Here is a 20,755-nt window from a genome sequence, read left to right on the forward strand (position 1 = left end):
AGGATACTAAGCACAAAATTTGAACTCAACTTTACTGATAAGCACCTTTACATCCCCAAAGTGCTTCAGACAGAAACCGACACAGAATAAAAACACAAATTGACAAAAATATACACAATTTTGACATCAGTAATTGATTTATGTTTTGAAGTAGCCTCGTACCTTCTGTTGTTTAATAAGCTCACCCTGCTCGTATCAAGGAAGTACTTAGATAAAAATACTGATTCTAAAGTTCAGGGAAAGGGATGCTTTGACATACAGTAATAAAATGAATATGTGTCGTAGCAATCGTCCAGTATTTTTTTCTGATCTGACATCTGACAATAATAGCCTTCTATTATTATTACTTTTTTTTGTTTATTATTATACATTTTATCATTATTAATCATCATACAGTGATGTGGAAATTGGAGACAAAAAAAAGGGCAATCTTAAAAAGAAAAATATTTAGAATAATTCATAAATTAGTCTTTAGATTAATCTACTAATCGAACTGATTAAAAAAAATTGCGTTAGGTGCAGCCCTATAATGGTATTAAGCAGATGCTTAATTGGTGTTACAATTATGAGGGGTCCTTGGAAGAAAAATAATTAGATTAAAACATATTTATATGTATATATGTATAAAATTTTACAAAAGAAACAAACTTTACCAACGTGATTCAAAAATACATTAGAATTATATATATATGTATATATATATATATATATATATATATATATATATATGTATATATACATATATACATATATATATATATATATATGTATATGTATATATACATATATGTATATATAAGTCCAGAAGGGAAATAAGGGTTAAATGTATTTTTTCATCTTTAGATGTAGTTATAAAAGAAAAATGTATTCCAGAGCTGAAGTTGCCTGTTACAGCTGAGAGCTAACTTGGCTAATCTGAAAGCTAACAGCCACTCCACTACAGTGCGATGTCAATGAGTGTTTCGATCTGAAAACTGCACGTCAGTTGGAAAGTAACACATTTACGGACAGACATCAAAGCAAGCCAAATATTATTGCAGTGTTAAATTAAAAAAAGGGGAATTAAAGTAAAAAGGCCTCATGATGAATGCGGATATTGTAATTTTAAAAATAATCTTTGATGCCTCCACTCAAGCAGCGCTCTGTTGTTTAGTGTGCTGTCAAAGAAACAAGGCACTGAGCAAAAGAAGGTAACAGATCTTACACGTTTTGACAGTTGTGTGCTTTGAGAGCACCCGTCAAATGTGCAACACAAAAAGATAAAGACAGACTCTGACCTGCAGATGGATATAGCCTGATATTCCTCAGCAGAATCAGGTCCAAAGAAACTCTGCAGACAACATTATTCATTAGATTAGTCTGTATAACTGCAGCCTGCTGCTGTAATCAGGAAAGACAAAGGATCCTGACTTTCTCCTGATTCAATTCTCACATCTTCTCTCCTCTAACCTCATCCTGTTGTTTTCTTGCATCCTCACACACTCCATCCTATCCCACCTCCACCTCCACACACGCAGCACCATATTTCTTCATGCGTGGCACATAGACGAGCGAGGCTGCCTCCGTGCTGATGAAGTGTTTGTTTAGCCGATTTTCCACTCACTGGCCTTAAAATTGTGGGAGTTTAGAGGCACTTAAAGTCCATAGTGACTCTGAATGAGCTGAATCTTGAGAGGTATGAGCAGGGAGCTGTAGTGCAGAGCTGCCTGTGAGTGTGTGCGCGTCTGTATTTCTGCTTTGTGTGAATGAAGCGCTTCAGGCGGCAGCAGACCTTTCCTTCACCCTGCAAACTTGTATATCTGTCCCATTGGACACCAGGGTTGATCAGACAAACAGGCTGTTAGATATTACCCGAGCTAGTTTGAAGTGAATGAAGGGAAATTACCTCAGCACATATTACATAAGCACGCACTGACTTTTGATTAATAGACGGCGAAACATTGTGCAGTTCCTGCTCTTCAACACGTCTGTCGGTGCACATTGCTGGCCTTGGTGAGCCTGGAGTTAAGGAGCTTCAGAAAGATAACCAACTCCGGCATTTGGCTCATTTCATGCTTCAGTAACTCTCCACCAAAAGCTCACAAAGACAATTGAAAATTTCCTGCGCTGTAAATACTATTTTTTCTGACTAAATTGGAAGGGAAACTTGTATTCACAAACAACAAAGTGCCACGCAGGCCCCCATATATGATTCATGAAATCATTTGACTCCATTTAGCCTCCAATGCAAGAATTCAGTCTTAAAATAAACACCCTCCCCCCTTTAAGCTTAGTCCCTAAAACTAGTCCTAGTACTGGTCTTACCATGAACCTTAAAAGGATTAGTCCTACATTGCTTTCTCGCTGAGAGTTTGACGAGAACATTTATACTGTTCTCATGGTATTAGCTGCTGCAGACAGCCGGTTAGCTTAGCTAACACCCCATAAAACCCCAGCATTTTGTGCTTTTTCCTTAAGTACTGATCAATCAAACAGAAAATAACATACATCACTGAGCTGGTTCTGGCCCTGGCTGTATTTAAGATTGATGACGCGTCTCCACCTCCTCTCATGGTACAAGAATGAAGCCAAAATACCCCCTGAAGTGGGTGCTACCATCCTGCCCATTTGGAGCCCGATCCCTCAAGTTGGCACATTCAACATCAGGACAGCTTCTTGTGTTGGTCTGAAGCAGATATTCACAGTTATGGAAAGTTCACTGACTACAGTGTTAGTGTTAGTTATGTTTACTCACGCCGTTCCTCCTCTAATCTGCTGATACGGAACATATTGGCTGCAGGAGCCTGATTTGTCAACAGAGCTGTCAGTCATGGCGTTAGACCCTGTTTATAGCTTCAAATAATTAATTAAAACTAAAAACTAAATTTCTCAGAAAAATTAACACTTGGACATAAATCAGCATTATAAGAACTAACAGAAACCATGTTTAAGAAAAATGTATTTGACGTGTATTTTGTCCAATCAGTTAAAATGGAGGAGGCGGGGTTTATGACCTATACTGCAGCCAGTCAGCAGGGAGCGATAGAGATTTTTTTTGGCTTCTTTTGGGGAGCTGTCATGTCGTCCATCTTTTTATACAGCCTATGGTTCTGGCAGCCAGGTTGTTTTTGTAACCTTGGGGAGAATGCAAGGCCAGCTGTATCCCCCGCTTGCTATTTTTGTGCTGAGCTAAGCTAAGCTAACCTTCTGCAAACAGCCTGTTAGCTAAGCTAACACTTCGCGTTTGGTGCTCTGTCTTAAGTATTGATGAAACAAACAAGAAATAAAATGTTAATGAGTGAGTTGGTGCTGGTAGCTAACCTTCTCCTGGCTGTAGCTTCATATTTTTCAGTCTTGTGTTAAGCTAATCTAAATGGCTGGTGGTGCTAGCTTCATATTAAATGTACTGATATGTAATTGGAATCAATTTTGTTCAGCAAAAAAGTGTGACTTTGCCATCGCAGTCTCCTGAAATATACTTTATTTCCTGAGTACATTTCCCTTCCAATTACCAAGCTGTAGCTAAAGCCTCCTTTTAATTTGGAAAATAGCTTATTGATTGTCTGACTAAATTACCACCAGTTTCAATTCTGACTGTTGCCATATTGTTCTAGCAGAGCTACTTTTATTGTACAGCCTTTGAACTGCGTACTGGCAAAGGAGGGGGGAGAAACCTTGCATTCATCTGTCGTTGGCTTTGGCTAAACCCACCTCCTCTTTTAATCTGCACCTAATCGATGAGATGGATTTTTCTCTCCCCTAGATACTGTTAGCTGCACTCATGTCCTGTATGTGACGCATTTTCGTCTGAAATTCATTGGGTGATTTATGTGCACGTGCATGTGTAAACACAGTACAGGCAGCACAGTTATGGTCGTATAATCTGAACAGTATGTTTTATTAAAGCTGCAGTGTTATGGAGGAGGTGTGTGTGTGTGTTTGATGCTGGACATGCATTAACACTGTGCTGTTCTGTGCAGAGCTGGATGCGGAGGAATGGTGTAAGCTGCTATGCGTGGAGTGCCTCGGCAGCCGTCTCAACGACATCAGCCTGGGAGAACCAGACCTGTTAGCAGCGGGGGTGCAGCGGGAGCAGAACGGTGAGTGCCCAATTAGTCCCTGCTAACACAGACAGCCATTCAGGGTCAATCTCTCTCACTCCGGCCACCAAGCATTTACCAGTTGCAGTCCGAGCCCGTATGTGTTAATGCAACCGAGCCCTCAGAGGTTTAAGGGAGCAGAACAGGCCTGTCCAATTAGGCCTAGTTAATTAGGGCCAGTTTTTGTCAATACCTGATCCGAAAGTCCCCTGTTACCGTCTTTAGTAACATTAGCACATGTTGGTTCAACTTCTGAAGTCCGCTTTGGTGTGTGTGTGTGTGTTGACGGAAACCCGTGTGTGTGTGAGTTAGAGCACAGGTCACAGGCTGTGGTCAGGGCTCTGTTCCAGGCCTAATGAGAAGTGCTGTGCATCACTGGCTTCCCTCATAATGAAGCTTGTCACAGAGATGGATGAGATTATGGCTCCTAAAGCCATGTGAAATAAATGTGCTTCCCCACGTATTCCACTCACAGGAAATAGAAACGGGAAGGAGTGGGGACAACAGGGCGCTGCTATCACAGTGGAGCTCATTCTCTGTGTAATTTGTAAACTCACGGAGGAAATTGAAAAGGCAACAGGCAAAGAAGAGCAGTTTAAAGTTGTAAAAGGGCAGTTAATTGAAAAGAATCTGGCGTCATTTCAGCCCATTTCATTTCACTGCAGCTGTAAACTGAAATTGTATTCGCTGACATAACTCCAGCCCATTTATTTTAGATTTCCATACACAAGTTTTCAACGGCGCTGCGGTGAACAAACCGACTGCAGCTACACAATTCCTCGTCCTCCTCTTGCGGCAGAAGTCCTGCTGTTTGTTGCTCACACGAAAACTTGCATCAGAGTGTTAGTGAGACAAACAGAGCCAGCTCCTCTGCTGCCTGTGAGAGTGAATGAAACAAGAAGCTCGGGGCCTTCAACGGTGTTTCAATTAGTCGCCCTCCCCAAACAGCAGGGGCAGATAATTAGATCAGAGTTCATTTTCACTGTCCCTAAAAATACGCCTCACTATGACATTGCCATTTCCTATCCACTGCCGACACATGGCTTATTTTGAATCATTAAGCATAATTAGTGAGAACTAATTTAGATTATGGAGACCTCTGTCCCTCTTCCTTTCCCTGCCTGCCTCAGAGAATTAGTTTAATGTGAACAGGCAGATTTCGCTCCTTGATGTCCAGCTCTCTGGGTGGCTAGTTAGACCATCTTTACGGTTGTTTTACTCTTCTTTGCCACATTTATAATTTACTGTTAATATATATTATGTTAGACGAATGATTATTGCTTAAATAATCCATAGGCTCCTTGTAGCCCCTCTTTTTCATTTAAACAAAGCTGCCTATCCAGAGTGATACAGTTTAGCCTAACGTTTATGCTTTTTGCTAGCAGTAAAGATTTTCAAATTTGTACTGATACAGATATTTGTAAGCTGAAGAAACAACAACTTAAAATGCAGTCACAAAAAAGAAGAGGTTCGCATTTAAAAAACATACTTTGCTCTCTTGCTGGGAGAAAAGATTGTTACTACTTCTCAATCTACAGCCAGGAGAGTATTAGCTTATAACCTGCCTTCTAAGCACTTAGCATTGTACTTGTTAATTTGTCAGCTTTAGAGGTAATAATAAGCAGATTTAGTAACCTTCAAATGGAGCCATGCTAGCTATTTCTCCCTGTCCAGTCCATGTGCTTGGCTTAGCTAACGCGCCGCCCGGCTGTAGCTTGCTCAACATATTTAGCCCACAGATATTCTCTTTTAACTCCTGGCAAGAAAGTAATTAAGTGTTTAACTAAGTGTATTTACAACTATTCATAGTGTGTCCAGTGAATTACCTAGATTATCAAGGACAATAGCCATGTCCCAATCCAGGGGCTGCAGCCTTCTAAGGAGGTGGTCTACGGAGGATGCGTCATTCATAGCCTGCGTACACTGAAATTACACTGTCTGGTCTACGGAGGATTTCCTGTTTGCATCACCAGCTGTTCCCGCCCTTACCCTTGCATCACCAAACACCGCTCCTGTTGCCTAGCAACAAGTAGCTAGCATGCTAACTAGCTAGCATAACTAACATCGTGTAACTTAACCTATTACTTTTGTTCAGCCCCATTGGACTGAGATAGAGACAGACATTTTGAAACGTAGGCAAAACTACAACAGTCCACAAGGCTTATTTCGATATGTAAGTAAATTGTAATATGTTAGTCCACTATTTAAATGAACTCATCCTTCAACACTGTATGTATTTAGTCTTTTGTCTGTTTAAAAATGTCCCATCTTTGAGTTCTACATGTTTGTATCTTTGTAATCCTTCTATGAAAATGTATTTTGGTGAATCTTTCCAGAACGTTTCAACGTGTACCTGATGCCCACGCCAAACCTGGACATCTACGGGGAGTGCACCATGCAGATCACACATGAAAACATCTACCTGTGGGACATCCACAACGCTCGCCTCAAACTCGTCATGTGGCCTCTCAGCTCCCTGCGCAGATACGGACGAGACTCCACTTGGTTTACTTTTGAATCTGGAAGGTGTGTGTGCATACAGATACATGCTTCTTGTCTTGTGTGTCTGTTTGACTGAAGTAAGGCGGCGGGATGAAAAGGAAACTTTTGGAAGTGTTGTAAAAACTTCAACAAAGCGACTCCAAAAACATCCCAGGATGTCAACGTTTGCCGCAGATCCCTTCAGGCATTGATGTGACAGGTTCCTCTGTGAATGCGTGTCTTTGTTTGTGTACTGTATCTACTCGCGCATGTGTGAGCGTGTTTGACTTCAGTGGGCTATTATATCAGTGCGCCTCTCTGTAAGTGCACATTCAACCATGCACATTTGTAAATCAGCAATCCAAGAGCGAGCACGATCAAAGCGTGTGCACTTCTCTCTGTCTCTGTGTGTGTGTTCCTGGCGCAGGATGTGTGACACAGGAGAGGGTTTGTTCACGTTCCAGACGCGGGAGGGGGAGATGATCTACCAGCGGGTCCACTCGGCCACGCTGGCCATCGCCCAGCAGCACGAGAGGATGATGGAGGAGATGGAGAAGAGCTCCCAGGTAGAATTTTTCACATTTTTGGTTGTTTTTCTGCTACAATAAAGCCCATACTTTTATACTGGTATTGTGAACATTACAAACAGCTACTGTGTCCCTATTTATCCTGTTGCAAGAATCATGTCTATTGATTTTGTATGACTGCATTTGTACACACAGGCAAATAATCTTTCTCCCTATTGTTTCAATGATTTCTTTGCTGTGTGTTTGATTTACGTTGATCAAAACAGCACGTCACAGAGGCCGTCCAGAATTATTTTTAGAAACAGATGAACACAGCAGCAATAAATCATGTTTTTCACACACGACATCATACATTCATCTCTAGGTATCGCCTTGTGCTGTCTTGGACCAGGAGCCCCAGCCGACTCCCCACGGTCTTGGCCTCCGCTCCCTCCTTCCATCACAACACCCGTCTATCCCTTCCTTCCTTCCTTCCTTCCTTCCCGCCCCCCCCCCCCCCCTCCCCCCCCTCCCTGCTATCATCTGTATTCTTTATTTATGTAGGCCTGCCTAGTGTTTGATGAGCCTTGACCATATGGCCATGCACTTGGACCCCACTATTTGGGAACATTTCTAAATGCAGCATTTAGCCTCAGCTCTATAAATCACACGGACAGCTACACCAAACTGACCACTTGCAGTTGCTGAAAGAGGGGGAATTAGCATTAAACATGCTAATCTGCCTCATGCTACTAAGTAAAAACACTGGTTCTCTTATATTGGAAGTCATAGTCTGCCTTTCACACAGCCCATAACAATCTAAAACACATCACCCAGCAGCACAACATCATAATCCCAAATGCATCCTCATCTCCTCCACCGAACACCCATTCAGAGAGGAAACACGCCATTCATCCTGCAATATACCCTACTATGCACGCTCTTTGTTTACTGTCAGACATAGAGCAATTTCCCCCCGTTGTGAGTGACTGACTGAGAGTGACAGGAAGTGAGAGACACTGTAAGTTTTCTCTGCTTGTTTCAGATCCACTCCAGAGAGACGCTAACCAAGTCAATCTCCCTGCCACGCAGCGCCTACTGGCAGCACATCACGCGTCAGAACAGCGTGGGAGATCTCTACAGTTACCAAGGTACGGGCATCAAGTTACTAATTATGTCACGCAAAGCATGGCTGTATCTTTACCTGATTCCGTCAGTGGGAACGTGAGGAGTGAAGGAAAGACAGAGAGAAAGAGTAAGGCAGGGTGAAGAGATTGAGGCAATATTGTCCACACTGACGCACAACATGAGGAAGAGAGATGCAATATTATTTTCAAACCAATAAATACTCAATGACTCTCATTAAAATTACTTATTTTCCAGACACAAAACTATCCCAATATTCCAACAAACACATTTTCCATCATCATCAATTAAAAATCACAGACTAATAGTTGGCCTTCTTCTGAGTTTGGCCTGCGTGCTGCACACAAGACAGGTGCCTCTGAAAATTAAATCATGCAGACGACACTGTCAGCATTCAGGTTGTTTGCTAACAAGGAGTCACAAGAGATACGGAAGAAAATGTCTTTGCTTAGGCTGCTATGATGGTGACCTTTGCCCTTTGACATCTAAATCACACCGTCTATAGTGATTTTTTTCACACAATGTACATTTTCTTTTTTAATTGTTCATCTTGGATTTGTCCTTATTTATTCCCAACTACTACCGACAAACCTTCAAATCCTTTTGTCATTTGACCCCCAATATGCAACACGAACATCTGTACAGTATACTTACGCCATGGGCTGCAATACAAGAGGAAGCAAAACCTTAAAGCAGCTATTCTCCCCTGGAAAAGCCACTGTCAGTCAATGCTGGTGTTCTCTGTAATCAATGGAAGCAAGAATATTTGAAATTGGCGCCATAGCTGTGGAGAAAGTTGTACAAACAGCTTGTGGTTTCGCCCGTACTACATTCCTACAACACCCAGCGTGCATTGCGCCCCTCACTCTGAAAGGAACGGCCCAGCGAGAGACGCTGGAGTGAAATACTACCACTTTGATCGCTGCAGGCAATGGCTCAGAGCGGGACAGAATACGAAATACGATATACCGGTGGATTGTCTTAAACAGTGGTTCCCAACCTTTTTTCCTTGGAGCTCTGCTTGTATCTAAGAAAGGCTGAGCCCCTGTACACACATACACCAAAACAATAAAGTCATTCATTCCAAATCTTTATTGGCAAAAATTAACACCAATTAGCCTGTAGTTCTTTGTTGTTTTAGTTTATCAAAGTTATCAGTAGTTATTATTATAAAAAACACTTTCAGATACATTTCAATAGGTGGATGTAGGCATTTCGGCATGCAGGTATGAATGTATGTCAAAACATGCAAATCTAGTCTTCACAATCACAGTGCAGACAAAGCCTCGTGCACCCCCAGCGATCTTTGGTGCCGCCTTGAAGAGGGGCCCAAACCCCAAGTTGGGAACCACTGGTCTAAAAAAGCATGATAGGACTGAGGTTGAAAATCGGCGAACTGGCCCTGAAAGAAAAAACACGACATTTGGACTTTGTCTGATCTGCTTCCTTTCATTACTGATTTGTATTTATTTAGCTAATATTCACTTGTGGTGCTCTCCCATTTTTCATTTTGACCTGAACTGATTCTTTCATTTCGATCAGTTAATATTGTTGTACCGCATGTGTTTGTGATTTGTCTGCTCTTTTGTTTGGTTGTCGCTTCCTGTGGTTTCAGTACAAAGATGTTTCATATTGTGAGTTTGATGCTTGAAGAAGGTCCATAACAGAAACTGAACTAAGAGTCTGGTAAAATGTACCGTTACAATACAGGATGGTCTTAAACAACGAATAAAGGAGCACGACAACTGGTAACATGAACGGATCAGTTTTGAACCTCACATTTGCCTAAATATTGACTATGATTCATGTAAGGGATGATGTACAGTGAGCAGGCTGTTACCGCAGTATGGAACCCTGACAGGGTGAGCAGGTTTCATCTTCTTTGGGCGGATTGATATGATTACAGTTAGTCATCCGGATTGTGTGGTTAGAGCTGAATCCCTAGCAACGGTCTGTTCTTCATAGCAACGGTCTGTTACCGAGAAATAACTGACCTCGGAATGTCGTAGTTAACCAGACTCAAGTATTTAACACAGCCGTGTGATAAACATGAATAACAGATCAGTTCAGATTTTACGTTTCTTTATGAACTGAATTTTTAACATTTTCTTCTATGAACTATCAGAGCGATTCACTTAGTGGACACACAGAAAGGGTGTGTTTGTGTATGTGTTCGTGTCTGTATGTAGACCAGAGGCAGAAAGGTGATTAGTGAGCTGATGAGATTATTCTCTGTCTATGTTATTAGTTGATTAGTAGACATATCTGAGGATTATGGGCCTTTTGGCTCTCACTGATAGAGCCGAAGAGAACGCCAGGCGAGAAGATGAAAGTCGCTCTGACGTCATCGCTTTCTTTTGAAAGGCTGCGGCGGGTGTTTGTGTTTTTTTTTCATTATCATTTAATTGTAGCCTGATAAGCTTAAAAGCAGAATATAAGTCCTCTCCTCCAAACACCAACATGTTTTTAACTCATAAACACACCTCAGGGTCATTATTTATGGGCTCAGTCTCTGTAAACTCTCCTTCTTTTAAACTCTTCCTCTCCAAACTCTGCTGAGCAGAGGAGCTCCTCTCTCATCCATCACCCTGGCATCTCCACCGCTCCTCCCACACTTTCTCCGTGTGTCCGTCCGATTCAGAACAACCCTCCACCTCCTCCTGCTCACGCACATTATCTCCCCCTCCTCTCCCATGAATAAATTGAATGCATCAGTGTGTTTGAGGACGCAGCAGAAAAAGGTCTCGTCAGACAACGGGGACGACAAGGTGATTCCGGGGAGTGACAGGAGTTAAGCTCTCGTTTTGACACGGGATCTTTGGACTGTGGGAGACGTGTCAGGAGAGGCTCACAAACACACACACACACACACACACACACACACATCAGGTGCTGGTGCTGCTTTTAACGTAGCTGACAGACGTTATTAGATGAGGAGGGACATATACAGTAATTGCATTGATTCCTCGTTTGCAGGTCTCCACCTCCCTGCAGCTCTTTGACATCCTCTGTCCTCTTTGTTACACTCAGAGAGCTCTTAGTGTAGGCAGATCTTCGCTCATACATATAAGATTCAGACGTTTTCTTCAGGTTAACGTGTGTGTACAGCGCTAACAGGAAGTAGCCAAAGCAGCGTGACTTTCATAAAGCAACATTTCCAAAATGTAAATAAACAGGATACAAACTAAGAACACTGAGGTATAGACAATATCAGAATACATCAGCTAACATCTGACACCATGTAGCCTCTGGAACTGAGGGCCAACTATATGGGTCTTCCAGTGTAGCCAGCGGTTAGTGATGAAGGACTTCCGGCCAAGTCTTCCTTTTCCGTGTGCTGCATTCTTTAAAGTGCTACTAGCAACTTGAACGTCTAAGAACAGATTGTTAGCTGCACTTGCATGCAGGTGACTGCCAATGGGAGCCAGAATGGTACCCTTTTGCTCTCCACACATGCAACCAAAGCCTGCTCATGCGTGATTGGTCAATACTACTCTGACTACAAACAGAAACCAGAACACTACATATACCAAACTCCAGTCCCATGCCCACAGATTCTGCATTTTCATGCTACAAATAGATATTAAGGTACAGATGGTTTCAAGTCTAGAACTTTCTATGTTCTCGCCGTGCAGGAGATAGCTGGCCAGTGTTGCACTGATGATGTTTTTACCTCATGATGCGAAACATGTTCTCATATAAACAAAAACCTACAAACTAAAGCTGGGACCGCCTCGAAAATGCGTGCAAAACGGCAAGAGATCTTTTTAGATTTTTGCACAAGAGCATCTCCTGCAACAAGCAAAACCTCAAGTTAACAAAGAACATGCATGCAACATGGCCCAATTAACCAAGATCACATAAGAGGGAGTGGTGATATGCTGAATATCAGCACAGCTGTGATTCTGTCCTTGGCACTCGGCTGCAGACTGAGCGCTGAAGATAATTACAGCAGTTATGATATTCAGTACGACATCACAACCTCGAGTGTGATATTGCTTTTATACAAGTTATACAAGCGGCAAATGTTAAAAAGTAACAATCAACAACAGATTATTAGTTTCTGCTCCACCAACTCAACCATAGGCTGTATAAAAAGATGGACGACATGACACCTCCCTAAAAGTGAAGCCAAAACATTTCGGGCGCCCCTTGCTGACTGGCTGCAGTATAGGTCATAAAGCCCGCTGCCTCCATGTTAACAGGTGGGACATGAGTCAAACTATAAAATCAAAATACACGCCCGATAAATTTTTCTCAAACATGGTTTCTGTCATTATAGTTAGTTATTATCATGCTGATTTACGCCCAAGTGTTTTCTGACAAGTTTATTTTTAATTAGTTATTTGATGCTGTCAAAATGATGATTGACAGCTCTGTTGACAAATTTGGCTCCTGCAGCCAATCAGTTCCTGGTGAGCTGAGCGGAGGACGATCCGCGAGTGGAAACGTAACTAAAACAATCACTACAGTCATTAATGTTTCCATACCTGTGAACGTTAACCTCAGACCAACACAGGGAAGCTATTCTGCCATTAAACACGCCGGCGTGCGGGATCCTTGCTGTTTTTTTGGTAAGTTAAGTGTGTGTTTGGGTTAGCGGAAGTGGCTACCGCGGCTTCACTCGCTGATCTCTACTGCGCAGTCTCTGGCTCCGTATGACGTCACCATCGCAAGATGGCAACGCCTATCGCAGGGGCTACTTTGGCATCAATTACGTACAATGAAAGCAGATGGAGACGCGTTGTCCATCTATATATACAGTCATTGAACTCAACTAGTTCCACAACTTAACTGAAACTGGACTTTTGTTGCCAAGCAACCAAGACATTCTCCTGCACTCTCGCTACTTTGTGTTTGTGCCTTTAAGGCAAGTTCAGAGCAATGATTCGCAACGAGACTGGATGCAACTGCAAAAAGAATCCCCTGACATCTGATGGTAAACGTTCTAAAACTGGACCGTTCACATCAACGCAACGCAACGCAACGCAACGCAACGCAATGCAGCTGACAGTCTCCAATTAACTAGCTGGATTTCTATTATTGTTATAAAAAGAAATGGATGACAGTGACATGCTCGCAATGATAGCTGTAACATTGATTAATAAACGTTGAAGACAGAGAGTTTGGAAAGAGAGGATCTGGAGCCGTCTTTGGCTAGTGCAGCGCCAGAGACAGGGTGCCTATGCTAACTTATGCTGTTTCCTGATTGGCTGAAGTGAAATGGCTACATGGTTTAGTTCTAAAACTGCATTTGGAGATTTGACAGGTCAAATAATTTGCAACTCCATGGAACGCTCTGCAACTAACCAGTTCACACCGCTGCAATTTTCTCTGCAAAATTCTGAAACTCGTTGCGTTTGGAATCATTGATCTGAACTGGGCTTAAAAGTTACCAGAGAGCGGCTACTTTGAATGCTGAACATTTATCTGTCAATTTATCAAGCAACCAGTGAAATAAGTGCTGTGTGATTCAGAGGTACCAGCTTAATCAATGAGAACATACACGGTCTGCTGTAATGTCAATCAACAGTATTCAGAACACCTGGCTGAGGCGGAGTGATACGCAGAGTGAGAAGTCCCTGTGATGTTGTTCTCTATATCAGCCCTCCTGGAATGCCTCTTGTCAAATCAGATGAAGTTATAACTGTATATGAGGCAGTTAAACTTGTAGAAATCAACTGAATGAATCGACTGCAGCAGTATAAACTTTATCACAGTGAAATGTAGCAGTCTAGAGGACATCCAACAACTTTCAGCACCAATCAATCCAAAGTAAATACTTAAAACAGATATTTTTATGAAATAAAACAGATAATGATATTTAAGACATATTACAAGTCTTTAGGTACTTTTACATATGAAGTATAAAGTGGTTATGGCTGCAGGTTTAGTATTTTAAAGAGCCAAATGTGGTTCAAGCAAATCAACTTGAATGGGCTCCTCACCTGCAGTAGTCGATGTTGGCTTCAACAGGAAATCACTAACAGATACATCAGTTTATTTTTCTGTCATAATGATTATATTAGCTGAAATGGATTTGGGAGCAAATGGAGGTAAGAAACCAGGAATTTGGACGGTGACGGCTGGCTGCTTCAGCTGCTTGGCTGCGTCCCTGCGTGCATGATGAATATCCAATCAGCACAGTCAATTTGCTGAGTCATGCTCGGGTTGCTTTCAAATACCCCGCGGGTCCGGGGGAATAATTAAGGAACACAGTTTCCTGTCCCGTCGAGGTTTATTCACCTTTTTGTTTATTTCTTTGCCCGTGTTGACATGGGGAGCTGGCAGAGAGGTACTTCTTTATTTAAATTGATTTCACATCTGCTTTTTATTTTGCTGGAAATGCATCAAAAAAACATCCCCGGAAGCCTCGTTTGCTGTAATTGAAAGTAATAATGTGTTTTGTCTTGAAGACATGGAGGGATGTGGAGGTGGTGTAGGGACGGAATCACACTCTATATAGCTCTATGAAACACGAAGTGAACATAGATGTTTTAATTTCCAGAAACTAAACTACAACACAATGTTTCTTCTTCTGCTGTTTTCCTCCTCTCCTCTCCTAATGTTATTCATGCTTCTGCATTTCACTGAAACTGCTGTGTTCTCCGAGTTTGCTGATGCATACAAATAAGTGCACTTTAAAGTTCTGGAGTTGAAAAAGCGAAAGGCGCCATGCCTGTCGGAAATGGTTCAATTACCGCCTCTAATAGTGAAATGGAAAAGGAGCAAGTATGCGCGTATTTTTTTTTACTCTGGGCCCATTTTTCTGTAATTTTTTTGCCATTTCGCACACAAACACACACTCGCTCCCCTTTTCTCCACATTTCATTGTGCTCCACAGTTTAGTGCCGAAGCATTAGCAATTCTAATAGAACGGAGAGCTGTTCTTGGTTTGATCGGCTGGGAGTGATACGAGGGGATTTTACTGAGAGGGAGCAAGCATCAGAGGCACAGGGACAAGATGATAACACTCTCTTATCTGCAACAGGCGACAGGAGATGTAGTCGATTTGGATGCAAAAAAAAACGCTATGAAAAATTCATTTCAGGTAAAAGTGACTTTAACTGTTTTGGCGTCTCTCTGGTGGATTATTTGGAAGTCTCCAGCATCTGAATCCCAAAGATCTTCTATTCAGTGAGTCGTCACTCCTGTGGCGCCTCACGTCAGCAGATTGCATAACCCAGCCTCCCCTTCTCCGGTTACAGCTGTTACTACAACGCCAGCTGGGTTATGGCACCGCGCAGAGGGAAAGGTGCAGACAGGTGTGTGTTTGCGTCTACACGCATGCATGAAAAGGTGCTTGTGTTTCCAGGAGCGCCATTGTATCTATCAGAGAGTGTGTGTGAGTGCCCTCCCTGCCCGTCCTGTCTGCTCCGGCCCAGCAGCTGCCACCCCGGGCCAGATAGGATGACATGACCTTCCCTGGTAATGAAAAGGCACTGACAAATCACTGTCTGAGAGGAGGAAGAGGAAGAGGAGGAGGGATGCTGACACCCTCTTTTCTTCGTGTTTTTGGTTCTATTTTTTCGTTTACATTTGCGTCTCCTTTTAAAAAAGCAGTGCAGACATCTCCGTCATAAACGGCGCTGGTTATGACGGAGGCGATGTCTGCACTGGGCTTCCTGCCCCTTTTTTTCCAGCGTAAATTGGCCTTGGTCGAGGGGAGGGATTGTCTTGGCAAAGATGTGAGAAGGATATGCCTGGTTGCGCATCACTCGTTTCAGCAATCTATTAAGTATAGCGGAGACGGGAGAGAAAGTGTCCCCCTTTTTTAACCTGCAGTACATAGTCTAAGCTGCTTTTAAAACCTTAAGCTGGAGCCTTATCGTGGTTTTCCCTCGTTCAGGTAGTGGTGGAAAGGAAAGACGAGCAGACAGAGGTGTGTGTAGGGGGGGTATGACTCACCTGTAAAGCTGCCTCTGTTTTGGTCTCATCCTCACACCCACACCAGCCCCTCTTGTGTCTTCCTCCCTTAACTCGCACAGGAAATACTTTTTTTCCTTCTTTCTTTACTTCTGCATCACTTCCCTGCAACACACATTTTTCTGGTTTTAACAAGACTTCTCTCTCCCCTCCGTGACTCCCTCTGTCGACGCGTTCACGCAGCCACTTGACATTGATTGCCAGGCTGACTGGGTCATGTTTTATATTCTGCGTCGTGGCGAGGTTGGCGGTGCACGGTCTCACGGTCTGAGCACGACTCCCTTTGGTGGCAGCGTGACCGGCGAACACACAAGGAAAAAAGAGTGTGTGTGTTCGCATTGAATTATTATTTATCAGCAGCACTTGAAGGAGAGAAAATTATCTATTTGTCTGTGTGTCTATTAACCTCCGAAGTACATAGATTTAAATATATTGACATGCACTTGTATTATGAGGTAGCGTATGCTTAAGTTGGACTTGATTACAGCATTAGATTTTACACCTTCTGAAATATTAATCAGTGGCCACTTCCTGCTTGTACGGTGCATGATCAGCAGCCTGCCAGCCACTTTATCCTCAACCTACCTTGCTGAGCACATCTCCAAACAGCATCCTAATATATTATTAATGGTCGCACAGTTGCACAGAACAGCCCTCCGCCCACAAGTATCCATTACCCCACTCTCGGTGCAGTTAACTAATACGAACTGCAGAACAAATTGGAGCAATTAATTTAAATTAAGGTGGAGAGGGAGCGAGCGAGGAACGGGAGGAGTAAGCAGACAAAAAAAAAAAGAGAAGTGAAGTTTTGTATTTGAGGTTAAAGGTTAATTTTCCATCATCTAACTTCAGGTTGAGCAACACCTACATCAAACGGTTAAAAAGGATTATTTTTCCTTAATTATGCCAAGATTATTTTTGCTATCTTATAAATATATCAGCATGGACAGTAACCAAGCAACAGTTGTATCATGAATATGTTGTCGAGGAAAACAAGACCTTTTGTTTTCATGTCAGATCAGTCAAATAAAACAGATTTAAATTAATTCTGCTGGAAACAAAAAAAGCTCCACTTACTCTTTCTCCACCTTTTTTTTCCCCCCAACAGGAAGCGGCCTGTCGTTGACTTTCATCCCTCGAGCGCAGACGTTCCCCAGCTTTCTGTCTGATGAGCCAGAACAGGAACAGAGCCAGCACCAGGAAGAGGCGCCGTCGCCCTCTAGTGGCTGTGAATCCAGTTGCAGCCTGAGACCCCTTCAATGACAGAGAATGTCTCCCTCAAAACTGGACACTTTACCCAAAACTGTAGAAAGGATGTAGAAATATGTATAGTGACATGTGTAATATATCATTTGGATCACTGGTGTCAACTGTAGAGCGCGTGGTCATGAAAAGGATTGTGAAAAGTCCTTGTTTTGTTTGTTGTGTGAGCAGCAGTAGCTTCAAAGATTGCGCCAAAAATCCTGTAAGTGTAGTTTTGAAGTGTTTTTTTGTTCTCATTATGCTCCTAAAGCCAGCAGAACTCCCTTTTTTAAATCACTGCACTACACCTAACAAAAAGTTTGAGGTAATAACACACCAAGTTTCACTGTAAAACAATTTCAAAAAAGGCTTTTGTTCTGAAATTGCTGAAATAAGATCAGACTCATTCCAACAATGTGCTGCCTCAGCAACCATTTGAAGAGAAACTCCACCGTTTTTTGACACGTAATCCTCCCATACTTACTGTGCTCGCCCCCTCTCCGAAATGTGAAATTGATCAATGCCTTACACACAAAAAATGCTCAACGTTGATGGCAGTGATGAATCAGCTAAAGCCCTTAATCGGTTAGAACCAGCAAAGGGAAAAAGTCATTCAGAATTGCACTTCGAGGATGTAAGAGTGGACTGATGAGTCAGAAATGATCGAATGCAACCCTCTCACAGCCGCTACTTTAAACTGCCAGACCGACATTACACTAGCAGAGCAATTTGGGTTTAATAGCGTCCTAGCTCTTCTACAACCCCATACACAGTATTTATAACTGGTTTGTTAGCTAAAAGAGAGAAGCAAAGTTTTTGGTGAGCTGATGGGGCGAGTTGAGCAAGGCAGGAGTAAATAATGATATCATAAGACAGACAAGGGTTGTGGCAATAAAAAGGATATAATTGTTGTTTTTGCCCTGCTGGAGAGGCGTATTAAAATTTAGAAAAAAACATATTAGCATCAATAAATTGCTAAGAAACTCGTTGCTCAGTGAAACACACAAAAACAGGCAAAAGTCTAGGAAATAAGCTTATTTTCCCAAGAGTTCTAGGAGAAGTTTAATACCACTGTCATGTCTGAGCAATACACATGAAGCTAGCCTAAAGCCAGCAGCCAGTTAGCTTAGCTTTCGACCTTACCTGGAAATAGCTAGCTAGCTATGTAAAACCGCAACTTGTTGCTTTTATGCTTAAACATTTGTACCGAATACACAAATGAGATATGTAGAGTACAACTGTGAACTTCATAGGCACTGGTAGGTGGACCTTGTTATCATAGCAACATCAGCTGTTATTCTTTCTGCTACATTAATTAAGCTAACCTAGCACTAGCTTCATTCTAAGCGTACAAACATGAGAGTAGAGTCAATCTTCTCATACAAATATTGTCAAGAAAACAATCCAATCTTCTGTGACTTATGAAGCTAGCAAGCAGCCCATTAGCACCTGGAAACAGCTAGCCTGCTACATCTGAAGCTAACAAAAACCTTTTTTACGATTCAGTTTTTGTATGTGAAGACACAAATTATATATGTAGTGTAAAACTGTGAGCTTTAGAGGCACTGGTAGGTGGACTTTGTTACCAGAGCTACGTTAGCGCTTTCTCAGTCTTTCTGCTACTTTAATTAAGCTAACCTAGCACTAGCTTTATACTAAGCATAAAGATATGAGAGTTGTATCAATCTTCTCATACAAATATTGTCAGGGACACAAAATTAGATAACTATTCCTTTAAAAATAAATTAAATGGCCCATCATTAGCATACACAATGTGGATTAAAAAAGAAAACCACTTAATTTCCTACAGAGTAGCTGGACAACCACTTATTTTTTTAAAGTTACATACCGTATAACATTTTTTGAGGTAAGAAGCCAGGCTACAGCAAGCAGCCTGTTAGCTAAGCTTTCCATATACCTGGAAACAGCTAGCCTGCTACATCTGAAGCTAACAAAATCCATCCATCTGCACCTCTAAAACAACTTATTACACTTCCACTTTTGTACTGAATACACAGATGAAATATGTAGTGTTAATCTGTGAACTTTAGAGTTGCTGGTTAGTGGACTTTGTAATCATAGCTGGCCATAGCTAGCTTGCAGTTTTTGTGCTAAGTTAATTAAGCTAACCAGTTGTTGGCACTAGCTTCATATTTAGCATACAGTCATAAGAGTGGAGTCAATCTTCTCATCCAAATATTGTCAAGAACACAAAAAAAGTAGATATAACCATTACTTTAAAAATAAATAAAATGGTTGAGCATTAGGATAAACATGATTAAAAAAACACACCCAGTAGCAAAACAGCTACATATTTTTAAGTTACAGGTAGCGTAAACCATTTGTTTTCCATACATTAGCAATGTGAACCAGAACAAAATAATATAGTCACAGTCACTAAAATTGGCTAAATCAGCAGAAACCTATGAAATATTTCAATGAATCCTTTCTGTAGCATGCGAGTGAAATTTGAGTACATGACCGCTGTGACGATAATGCTCTCTGCATTGTCCTCCTCAAGTAAGAAGTGCCTTCCAACACAGACCGCAGAGTGTGAGACCTGCCCAAAGCATCGCCGTCTTTGGACAGAATTTAACTCTGAACCTTCAATACATTTTGAAGTCTGAATATTCTCTTAAACACTGAAGACCCAGCTGTGAAATGAGTAATCACACCGGAAACACTTCTAACCATGACCTACCCAGAGCTCTTTTATAGAGGTGAGAAAAACACTTGCTGCCTGTTGGTGGCTGTCAACTGACACATATTCTGGTATTTAGGTATTTGTGGGAAAAGTGGTTCTTTTTATTTGAAAGAAAGACAGACGGCAACGACTCTGAAATCAAAAAGGATTCAAATGACAATCAGTTTGAGGCAGCAAATCAGTCCTTTAATGTGTTGTTATCACGTATTTTAATGTTTTTTTGTTGTTAATATTTAGAAATGATTCCTGTAGAACTGGAGATACAAGTACAAGCACTTAATTTGTGTTGGAAGTTGGGTTTTGCTGTCAGTCACTTTATTTTGTAAATTGTATTTAACGAGCTCAACTTGTGTATTAATTTGAGCCTCAAACAAAGTACCCATCTACAATATGTCTGCATCACAGAGCCGTCAGTAACAGTACATAGAAAGGATGTCGTTGACATATCTGGCCACATTTCTGCCTGTAGTTGTCTTGAGTATTAGCTCAAGTGTGATAAATAAATGTGTGTTAAATAGTTCCACTACATCTGGACCATTAGAGCCAGTAAAACTGAGAAGTCTGAAGAAAGTTCTAGATAAATGTGTTTATCATTTGATATTTTTGTTGCTTATTGTAGCCATTCACTTGTTCGTAGGTATGACATGTTATCTGTTGCTACATGATTGTAA

The 20,755-nt window shown here is 41.7% G+C and overlaps 1 protein-coding gene across 1 annotated transcript in view; it reads left to right on the plus strand.

The window, feature by feature from the left end:
• The window catches only part of dok6 (docking protein 6), a 58,433-nt gene extending 40,983 nt beyond the window's left edge, over positions 1-17,450 (plus strand). The window contains exons 4-8 of the mRNA XM_069667658.1: positions 3,960-4,079; positions 6,416-6,605; positions 6,988-7,150; positions 8,127-8,217; positions 17,247-17,450. Coding sequence (XP_069523759.1) covers positions 3,960-4,079; positions 6,416-6,605; positions 6,988-7,150; positions 8,127-8,217; positions 17,247-17,401 — 719 coding nt within the window. The 3' untranslated portion in view covers positions 17,402-17,450. The remainder of the gene's footprint in view (positions 1-3,959; positions 4,080-6,415; positions 6,606-6,987; positions 7,151-8,126; positions 8,218-17,246) is intronic.
• Positions 17,451-20,755: the final 3,305 nt, after the last annotated feature.

The sequence above is a fragment of the Semicossyphus pulcher genome, unplaced genomic scaffold (assembly GCF_022749685.1).
Source record: "Semicossyphus pulcher isolate SPU_LCO1_2020_fin unplaced genomic scaffold, fSemPul1.0.p SCAF_18, whole genome shotgun sequence".
NCBI classification, from domain to species: Eukaryota; Metazoa; Chordata; class Actinopteri; order Labriformes; family Labridae; genus Semicossyphus; species Semicossyphus pulcher.